Source organism: Rhododendron vialii, chromosome 8a (assembly GCF_030253575.1).
Source record: "Rhododendron vialii isolate Sample 1 chromosome 8a, ASM3025357v1".
Lineage (NCBI taxonomy): Eukaryota > Viridiplantae > Streptophyta > Magnoliopsida > Ericales > Ericaceae > Rhododendron > Rhododendron vialii.
The window spans coordinates 5,521,772-5,532,846 of NC_080564.1; the positions used below are offsets into that span (position 1 = coordinate 5,521,772).

General features: G+C 38.6%; 1 protein-coding gene across 2 annotated transcripts; it reads right to left on the reverse strand.

The window, feature by feature from the left end:
- Positions 1-6,030: 6,030 nt before the first annotated feature.
- On the reverse strand, positions 6,031-10,985 carry LOC131298882 (protease Do-like 1, chloroplastic). 2 transcript variants are annotated; one of them, XM_058324381.1, is made up of 8 exons: positions 10,490-10,985; positions 9,744-9,866; positions 9,058-9,229; positions 7,608-7,645; positions 7,000-7,198; positions 6,758-6,910; positions 6,472-6,606; positions 6,031-6,238 (listed from the first exon to the last, which is right to left on the reverse strand). In XM_058324381.1, exons 1-8 carry the CDS (start codon positions 10,921-10,923, stop codon positions 6,161-6,163), a joined length of 1,332 nt encoding a protein of 443 aa, XP_058180364.1. In that variant the 5' UTR covers positions 10,924-10,985; the 3' UTR covers positions 6,031-6,160. The 2 variants fall into 2 exon arrangements, with proteins under 2 accessions (XP_058180364.1, XP_058180365.1); XM_058324382.1 differs by having other exon boundaries at positions 9,740-9,866; positions 10,490-10,705.
- Positions 10,986-11,075: the final 90 nt, after the last annotated feature.

Below are 11,075 nucleotides of genomic sequence, written 5' to 3' on the forward strand. Positions count from 1 at the left end.
TTCTTTTTCTCCGTTCCTAGTTCTCAACGGGGTTTACGTGATGAAATGTTCGAACCACCACCGTAGTGGGCTCTTCAGAGTTCACAAAGTGAGGCGTGTACGGTGGAGATCTATGGGGTCTTAGAAACTGCTCCCAGCCTCCCACTAATGAAGAAATCCTTTCCGACAAAGTTCGCAATGTTCGAATCACCGTTTTGGGCTCTTCAAAGTTTGATTAGCCCGATCGAGTAGATAAATAAAGAAGTTCGATTATGATTGTTTCATAAAAAATACTGTATTAGCAATCAAAATATTTATGCGAGCTGTTACAATTATTCCATTATTTTATTTTTTTTGTAGCTGAATTTGACTAAATTAAGTGCCTAATTTGTTCGTCTATATATATATAGATATAGATGGGTCATTCGACCATATCTTGTTGGTTTAATTTTTATTTTATTTTATTTTGTCAGATTAATTCTATCTTTTTAAAAAATTTGTTTTTGAAAATAGATAGTAGAAGCCTCCAGTGGTGGATTGCTTTGCACTCGGAAATTTCAGAGCCAGTCTTGAAGACATGGTGATAATGTTTTTAAAAAAAAATTGATTTTTTTTTGTCTTTATTCGAAAAATTATGAATTTGATCATAATTTTTCACTTTACCGATTCCTTTTGTTGAGATAAATTAATAAGTCACAAAAGTTTTATACAAATCAAACAAATGCAAAAAAAAAAAATTTAAATGAAGACAAAAGAAAAAGAGTCACTTTAACTTCTTTGGCCAAAACAAGCCTTACTCTTCCTGCATCTACTTGGCGATTTTTCAACTACTTTTGGCCTCCATACGCTGTACGTTCCCATCGGTACACTTTCTAATTCATCCGTCCCCGATGAGGACAACAAAGGAGGATCACGTCCTTTGTTGCGGACACCGGTGGTGAATAATTTCTCGAACGAAAGTCTCGGAGTCAATTCAGACGGTTTGTAGTCATTGAACAATTTCCCCTCCTTTTCGCTGCCTTTATGCTCTCTGCTGTTCTTCGCTGTGCCTTCGCTGTAGCTTCGACGAAGTAAAGAATCGCCAAGTTTCCACCCCAACCGAGTTGAATAACTCTTCTTGCATCTGCTGGCTGGTTTTTTTCCGACTATTTTCGGCCTCCATACACTGTACGTTCCTACCGGTACACTTTCTAATTCATTCGCCTCTGCTGAGGACGGCGACACAGTCCTCAACACAGGATTGCCTCCTTTGTCGCCGCCCTCATCATCAAATAATTGCCTCAATGTAAGTCTCCTAGTCAGCATCTTACTGTCCCGATTGTTGCGGTTGAAATGGGGAAAATTTGACAATCTTGCCCCTCGTCAACTCCAACGATCTCGGTACATACGAAAGAGCATTCGATACCGTCATCGAAATTGGACGAGTTTATCTCGGTAGGTTCCGCAACACCATGGGAAGAGTAACTGTTGAAGCTAAGGCTGAAAGATTGGGCTTCACTCCTCGACCTTTCTAGCCTTTTCCGTTGTTGGTCTTCTTCCTTCATTGGGGCGTTTTACGGAGAGAGAGTAGTGTTTAGAGAGGGAGAGTGAGGGAAAGATGAGGTGAGTTTGGAATATCCGGTACTTTCTCTGTCCCATTTTATTTGCTTTTTTCAAGTGATGTGTCATCTTGATCTGAAAAAATATATAATACTAGTTTAGACATAATAATTTGAATTTTTTTCACCGTTTAAAAGACCTCAATGAATATTACTTGTGAATGATGCAAAATAAGTGAATAAAATAAACGATTCGAATCATATTATTTTATAGAGTAACCGGTGATCCAACTCAGAGTAGGCACTCTAGAAATGCGTGAATCCCCCGTGTCCCCGAGTCCCTTCTTGTAATTTTCATTCTCTTTATTCAAGCACATTAATAAGATTTTGGGTGTTTCCAAGAGTGTTAATTGAATTTCGATAAAAAAAAAATTACTTTTTTGATTCCTCCATACGAGACGAATCAATAAGTTACAAAAGTTTGACGTAAAATTAACAAATATGAAAAAAAATTGAATAAAAACAAAAAAAATAAGTCACTTCAACTTATTGAGCCAAAATAGTCCTAACTCAAGTATATCGCTGGCTAAGCAGTGGAAGCTTCGCGATTTTTAACTTTGTCTAGCGTACAACAAAGGCAAGACCGGAGGACTCGTTCGAGTTCCTGACTCCGATGAACAGAGAGCTGCCAAGGGTAGAATACACAGGAGAGAGTTGAGAATGTCAACGATAACGTGTCGTCGTTGTCGTTATCGGCTAACAAAGAGTTTCATGTACAGAATCGAGCGTGGAAGGAATGAGAGACGAGGAGGTCGAATCTTTGATGCGAAAATTTATTTGGTGATCTTGGAGCACTACGTGACTGTACCCCAATACCCTTATATATCTACCGCACATTTATGTGAAGTCCATACACTAAGTACTGGACCCAGGACTGCTGAATATATAAGGGTGTTGGGGCACCATGTGGCGGTGCCCCAACACCATTGAAAATGAAACCTTTAGTATTCATGTTAGTTTTGATGGAAAAGTGGTTTGCGCGCATGCAACCGTCTCAGATCAATTGTCTTGCCAAGAGGGTGGCCAGACACTCTTCGTGCCGACTCTTCTTGATCTACTAGAGCAACGCTCGGAAGGTCTCGCCAAAACCATGCACCCTGCTGGTCAGACACTCTTCGTGCCGACTGTTCTTATACTAGAACGCTCGGGATGTCTCGCCAACCACCTGCTGGTCAGACAGACACTCTTCGTGTCGATTGTTTGTTCCGGTCCTCTTTGTTAGATTCCGAGTGTTTTTCATTATCCAACACTTTTTCGTGCTGAAAAGCCGAGATGCATGGGTTCTGCCATCAATGGCCGGGGATGCCGCGATGACTTGCTTTCTCGGGAATATATAAGTTCTGTACGTGGATGTATATAGTTGGCCATAGCCATGGAGTATACAGACATTTGCTATAATTAGCTTTATGCCCGCTTACAGACATTTGCTATAATTAGCTTTGCCGGGCATAATTTAATTGATCGTGATATTTTATTTATTCACGGTTATTCAATTAGACTGTCACTATAATGATTGCAATGCTCCTCTGGCTTCGATTGAGTTTTTTTTCCTTTCTTACAAAATAGTTAGCAACGTTGGGTGACTGGAATAATAGTTGAATGGGCTCCCTAGCCAATATAATCTTTTCATTTCGTCATCGACGACAGATTCTGCAAATTCATTTCCCTTTGAAACAAAATAATCCCACGAATCATGGGATGTGTTTTAAATTTTGAACTTGTATATTAGTACTAGTGTTTGGGATGCATGAGTCTTATTGATATGTTTAGGTTTAACATATACATTTACATAGAAAATCATGTTACACAGAGATGTCCTCCTATTAGATAGAGGGTTGTTTAGGTTTGTTCAAGAGTACTTCAAATTGACCCGTTGGTAGGAAAAATAATAAAATACAGATGATTGAGAACCCGTTTAGTTCACACCAATTATAGTTTATAGGAAAGTCAACAGACGTCAGATGAACATTTTGGGATCGTAAAACGACAATCTTATTTGATTGATTTTTAATTGCAAAGATAATTTATTTAATTGCATTTTGTATCATATACGAGAATCGTTATATTCGTTCCATGCATATCGGGGAAGCCCACCAAAGCTGGATTTCGGGCCGGAGTGGGGAAAGGTAGAAATGAGTTCATGCCTGACGATCAATATGGAAGGACAGTTTTCTTGATGCATAACGACGACAATCTTATTTGATTGATTTTTAATTTCAAAGATAATTTTATTTTATTACATTTTGATTCATATACGAGTGCATTCAAGTGAGAGTGAGCAGAAATGTTCCTGGAATATTCAATAATTTACAGTTGGGACGCGGGATTCATCCGCATAATAGCCGTGTCGCAAGGGTTCTTTGGTAAAAGTTTTTAGGGAAGTGTTTCAGAGAATAAGAGGAGATAGATAGATAGGGAGATGGCAGATGAGAGTAATAGGTCCCATTCTCTTGAACTTAATTTAAATATGAGAGTTTTGTTCTTATTTTTAAAATTTTTTTTTTTACATTTGTTAGTTTTGCGTGAAATTTTTGTGGATCATTGATTCGTCTCGACAAAAGGAATCGAAAAAGTAAATTTATTTATTTTTACTTATATCCAAGTATTTTGAAAAATAACCACTTTCTTTTAATCTAAAAAGTGATTATTTCTCAAAATACTTGGGTAAAAGTGAAAAAAATTTACTTTTCCGATTTCTCTCGTTAAGACAAATCAATAACCCACAAAATTTTGGCGTAGAACTACCAAATGTGAAAAAAATTCAAATAAGAACAAAACTCTCAGATTTAAATTAAGTTCAAGAAAACGGGGCCTTAGTTGGGGGAAAACTTATTGAAAACCATTGTAAGGGAGAGAGAGAAGGGTTCAAGAAGCCTCAAGTGAATAAAGAGTATGCTTGATTCACGGAGCCGCTGTAAAGAGGTAATTTGAGGAGTCGCTTGATCTCAGCCGTCCATTTCGACACTGGACGGTACATAGTACTCATGCTGATGAGTCATAGTAATTGAAAATCGGGGGCTTGCTGTGCCTTTAGGGCTGAACCCAAAAAGAGACATTGTCTGGAGTTCAAAAATGTGATCTAAACCGTTCACTATGCGGAGCTTGACGCTTAAAACCAGCTTGTAAAACATCCAGCCAATCGGATACTGGTAATTCCGTGAACATCAAGGCAATCAGATACTGGTAACTCAGTGGAAACTAGGCTACTGAATTTTTGGAACTTCTTTGGCCCACATTTCAAGAGACTTAGAATAGGGAAATTCTAATCGCAAGCAAGAAAGATTTGTAAGTAACCACGCAAGGAAAAAAGCTCAGTTTTGCCCCTACTAATCCACAAGCAAAACTTACCGTTATCTGTTGGAGCTGATTTTTTACAGGGCCCCATAAAATAATATTCAAAAATTTATGAATATTTTTCTAAATTTTTGTGGGACCTGGAATGGACTCAAACGCATTTTTCCTTGCGTGGTTCCCTACAAATCTTCCTTGCGAATAACAGGGCTCCTTGAAATATTATGCATGATACAAATATGATTATCAAACCAACTTAATTACTTATCATTTAATACGTTTAGTTTTCAGAACTGAATTGAGTTATCAAACAAATCTCTAAAATCTATAATACGGAGTATTGTTCAAAACAAATTATTTGGGCCTGATGTAAACACATTTGAAAATGAGAGTCAGCCCGCAAAATAAAGTTTGGATCTTTGAGGGAGAATTTTGAGAGAAACGATTAATTCCCACCACCTCCCATTAATAGTTCAGGTAAGTTTACAATTGCTAAAGGTTGTAAGAGCTAAAGTGAAGGACGTCTCCTGGCAAAGTTTGTATTCGGCTTATATATATTTCAATAAAAGTTTTAGTTTACTTTAAAAAAAATAAAAAAAACCTTGATGAACTTTCGTAGGTTCCCCGGGTTCAATTGTACACTAGTTAAAGTAAAACTGGAACTACTTATTTTCATAAGTCAACGTTTAATGCCAATCACGATCAACTGAGTGTAATCTTCGAGGATTTTCGACTAACTCTGATTCAGAATTGACTGGATTGTCATTGTGGATCGTGTTGCTTTCCATTTTGAAATATTCAAGAAAATATTAAACCCATCAAGATAAAAGAAAACAAAGGGCTACATCACCAAATCTTTGTGCTTCAAGATTGAGATCTCCAATTCTGCATCGTATATGCTCGGCACTCGCAAATACAAGGACCAAGTAGCCTAGAGAATGACCAAAAATAAAAAGATAGAAAGGAAAAGGAAAGAAGGAAGTAGTACTTTGTGAGTAGGAGCTAAGTCTCAAGTTGACATTTGGCTCTGGAGGCCTCTGGGACAAAGCAACAGAGAGAAAAAACCTATGGCCGGGTCAACAGTAGAGGAGAGACTAGAAGGGTACAAGTGAATAATGCATGACAAAAGAGCAGCTTTAGGGAAAGAATCTGTAGATGGCAGTTCATCAGCACAATTGACTTTTTCATATCATTATCTTATGGTGGCCAGAATATGTACAAACCTTATGTTGTGAAAATTTAGTACAAGAATTAATTTGAGTTTCGTAATGTTCGTATGGTACTTACTAGTATCATGTTTCCTCGGGCGTGGGCTCAAGTATTACAGGGATCTTCTCTTTGTGATCACCGCGCAGCACTTCGACAGTTATCTGAGCAGATACAAAGAAGTAGATCAGTACTACTTTTCTTAGTAAACAAGCAAATGCTTATGGACATTAGTTTCTTCACTAACTATGCTGATTGGTAGAGGTTTATCATTCACCTAAACCTCTTGATAATGGACTTATCAGTAAAATTACTGAATGCCAATCTTCATCAAGAACCAAGTAAATAGGTGATGAAAGATTAAAAGTCATTCGGAGAACTAAGTTTGTGTACATACCTCATCACCCACTTTACATTGATCAAGAACTCTATACAAATCACTTCCGTTGGAGATCTTTTTTCCATTTACAGATGTGATAATATCACCCAAAATAAGCCTTCCATAGCCATCACGTTTGGTTGGTCGTAAACCCTGCAGAATTTAGAGCAACTCCAATTTACAAATGGCCACTAAAAACTCTTTCAGTTCAAATGGAAAAGAAATTTCTTAGTACAAAGATCTTCAAAACTCTACAGAGGTACTTTGAAGTTTGGAAAACAAATTCCTAAAGAAATAAGCTTACTGCTTTGCCAGCTGGACCATTCGCAGGAGCATCTAAGACGAGCACCCCGCCAACGCCTAGTTGCTCAACAGACTGATCAGGGGCAAACTTGATTCCTAAAATTGGTCTTGTGACCTTCCCAAACTTCACCAACTGGTCAACAATGCCGCCTACCTAGACATGTAATGAAGGTGGATAGTTGATACCTTAATAAAAGGTGCGATCTACTATGATTAGCCCAAAAAATCCAATCAATAACCCACTGTGTCAACTGGAATAGAAAATCCAACGCCGGAGGATGCACCAGAAGGGGAATATATAGCTGTATTTATCCCAATGAGGCTTCCTGTGCTATCCAGAAGTGGGCCTCCACTATTACCAGGATTGATGGCAGCATCAGTCTGGATAACATCCTGGATTGGACGCCCGGTAGCTGCAGAACTGATTTCTCTTCTAAGCCCACTGCAGAAAACATGAGAAATGCACTTAATTAAGTTTGAACATTGATATCAACATGCGCCAAAATGTATCCAGACAGGCAAAATGCATTTGCAATTTGATAATAGAGGTCTTCATTAATTCTTCTTAGTTGACTACAAATTTAACATTTCTTCTTGTCACTAGTAAATGGAAGTCATTCAAATCTGTTCCTACATCTTTACAAAGTGTGGACATAAAATATCAGAAAAAAATCAGGCGCCAAATTCATTAAAGTTCTCGTTTGAATGAAGGGCTTTGTCCCTAAAGCAACCTTGCTTGTACAGTTTTCTTCCCTTGTCTCCAAAACTAAATATTTCTAGGTTGCACTGAACTCAGATACAACGCAAATGTGATGCATATAATTGACTACTTGAAGTTCATAGGGTCATACCTGATCACACCAGTTGTGAGTGTATGGTCAAGTCCAAACTGCAAAGTATTGAAGTGAAGAGTCAAAACAAAGAGAACATTATTCACAATTAAAATCTCTCGTATCTACACTATGCAATTATGCATTTAGCTTATTCAAGTTTAGAATAGTAAAAGCCTTGATAATTCTTTGTTAGTAGGTAGGCAAGTAAAGAGGTAATGAAAGGTGAAAAATGGTAGAAATCTAAACAGCTGACATGATTTACTTTGCTGCCCATTCCTGGCTACACATTGGAACTCAAAAGGTTTCTTCTTTTCCTTTTTTCTCCCCCAATCACCCGCCTTACAAGACCGTATTTTGATTGTTTATTGAACAAAAGATAAAGGAGTGAACCAGTCACTAAGAGGCACCCTTTGATGCACCTTTTCTGAACCTACTCTCTTTCCATTTTCACTGGTGGAGGGTGGAGACTGAAGTATTTGCAGCATTGGCTTTAATATACCTAATGCTGAAACGGTAACCCAATGTCAAATACAGAGCTGAAATGTTTATTCCTGGACCTTTTTTTGACAAGGATCATTAAAAGAGAGCATCCAGGGGACCCCACCCCTGCCAAACCACCAAAAATAGGGGGATGAAAAAAAAAGACAACCAGGAGATGGGCTGAGCACAGAAAAAGGCCCACTCAAGCTACAGATGAAGGCAACCGACAAAATCAACAGAACAATCAAGACTAGGTGACATCTTTTCCGACATCCAAATATATAAAAAAGCATAAAACAACTTTGAAGCCTAGAAATAGAATCCCCCATGCCATGAAATGATCCTCTGTTTGATTCTCTCCAGATCATCAACGTGAGTGATGAGGAATCTTGAGCAAGCAATGCTTGTCTGTGATTTAGAGAGAACTTTAGAGAGCAATGACTATGGTTTGTGGGATTAGTTTACTGAGAGAGAGAGAGAGAGAGAGAGAGAGAGAGAGAGAGAGCAGCTGATCATTCATAGGAGTCAGTTCACGTACATTATGCAAAAGAGCGTCCGACACCAAGCAGATTGGAAAACATTTTATGGACCTACAAATTGAAAGTTTTTGTTATCCCACTCTACTAGTAATCTGAACCATTCATGAACATCACAGCAAATATGATTAAAACATTAAGAGCTCCTACATAAATAAGGATCTGCGCAGCAGCTACAAAATGGGAGTTTGATAGAATATAAAATAAGGATATAGAGAAAAAAAAAAAAAAAAAAAAACCAATCCCAATGAAAAGGCAGAATAAATTGGCATTCAATCTTAAGAGTGAATGTGGAAGGCAGCATTTCCAATAACACTCGAAACTTCTATAATCACGTATTGCATTAAATGGCTGAATAACATTAAACAGCAAGCTATTGTTCTTTAAAGAAGGGAAATAGAAACACTGCCAAAAGAAGTTTTGGGACTTAAAAGTGGTGTTTTTATACTCACAGGGTTTCCGATGGCATATACTTTTTGGCCAACAAGCAAATCGGCGGACACACCAATGGGTATAGGTCTCAGTTTGTCTTTTGGTGCATCAACGCGCAATACAGCAACATCTTTATCTTGGTCAAATCCAACAACTTTTGCATCATAAGTTGTCTGGTCAGAAAGAGTGACCCTGAACAAAACAAATTTGATTATTTTTCTGGATTGAGTGTCAAACCAACATTTTGAGCTCAACCTCTATTACAGTAATGCAGTTCATAAGTCATAAGACACAGAAATTGAACTTAAAGGTCCAATGCTAAAGAAAACTAATAACTTGAGACCGTGAAAGGAAGAGAAAAATCATATAAAGAAAATGAGAACGAAGAGAAGACGCAAATTCTGCTCACAAACAGTCCTATAGCATCCAAGAACAAGAACACAATTAAACAAACTGCAAAACCCATGCAATAAATTAAAAGCATTAAGATTTCTCTCACTTCTTTTTTGTATTTTCTCACACAAATCCTCTCATTTGAATCATAACTTCAACTTGAATAACATCACTCTTTCTTAAAGAATTGCTTCAAGATTATGGACCATGACACAAAATAAAAACGACAGAAGATGTGGAAAAACTTAAGCATAAAAAATGCTGGCATATGCAAGAAAATGCACCACATAAGCACGGATGAACAGATACCTACTTGAGATCAGATGCACCACGGATAACATGGAAATTTGTGACAATGTGACCATCTTTATCCCAGACAAAGCCCGATCCTGATCCTTGAGGCACCTCCAACACATCCAATGTAAAAGCATCCTGCCTACAGAAACACCCCGCATCAAGAGCAAGACAAATCAAACACCATGACCAAGAAAGCTGTGTTTAGTTCACCAGCCGTCCCTTGGAATGCTTATCCTGGTGTTTGTTCCGCCAAAAATAAGGATGGAATGCACATTACAAATAAGTATATTAGGTAAGTCGCCATTCCATTCAGATGCAAAAAGAGTGACCATCCTATTGAATCTATTCTTTCCAGCTAACCAAACACTGCCTATTTCTATGGAATAATGCTAATTATGACATATACAACAGAAGTCCAAACGAAACCAAGGTTCATCATCTTGTACCAATCATGGTGACTTCAGTTTCAAAACTACCCCGTTTAAATCAGTCTATGTAACTCGTCCGCAATTTTAATTTCCTTTTTTTTAATAACTCAGGTGTCCGAACCAGCTAACGTGCACCTCAACTAATGTTGGGACTAATCCAGCTGTGACTAGCGGAGAGGGAGGGTCCAATCAAAGCCCGAGCTTAGCAAAATACGGACTGGCACCACATGGGAGGCTTCGAACCTGACCCCACCAGGCCAATCAAAACATACTTAGACATGAAAAGTAAAAAAAATGGAACGAATTAAAGAAGAGCTATAAAATCCAAATCTACCTGACCGCAAGATTGGTGATGTAAACAACAGAAGGCGTGTTCTCCTGGAAAAGACGAACCGTAGCGAGCTCATCGGACTGCAACTTCCTCGGCGTGGTAACTACAAAAGCCGAAGCCGAATCGACATCGGCGACGAGGAGAGCGAGGGACAAGGCGACGGAAGCGCAGAGGACGAAGAGAGAATCCAAAGCGGAAGCGAAAGGGGTTTTCTCGAGGAGAAATTTGCAAACGTTATTGCAGCTATGATCGGAGGGGATGATGGAGTCGGAGTTGGGGGAGTTGCGAAGAGCGGAGAGGATGGGAGTGGAACGGGTAGGGTTTCGGAGGAGGGAGAAGGGAGGGTTGGAGAGAGAGAATGTGGAGCTGGTTCTAGAGCGAGAGAGTGTGGAAGGGAAGTTTGTTGTGGGGAGGAGAGAGAGAGAATATGCAGCCATTCCTGAACTGGGACAGCTGCTGAGAAGAGATTGACTTGGTGTCTGTTAATTTACCAACCATATATACTCGAGGGGCAAAAAATTGGTTATTTTTGTGGTGGGCTGAATATGATAATAGACTCTAATCATTTCCAGATTTTCCAGTCAGAAAT

Excerpts from the sequence above, each read along its gene's own strand:
- LOC131298882 (XM_058324381.1), bottom strand. The coding sequence starts at position 10,923 with ATGGCTGCATATTCTCTCTCTCTCCTCCCCACAACAAACTTCCCTTCC. Across the intron at positions 9,230-9,743 it reads CGTGGTGCATCTGATCTCAA|GGTCACTCTTTCTGACCAGA; the intron begins GTAGGTATCTGT and ends TGTTTTGTTCAG. Across the intron at positions 7,646-9,057 it reads TATATGCCATCGGAAACCCT|TTTGGACTTGACCATACACT; the intron begins GTGAGTATAAAA and ends AATACTTTGCAG.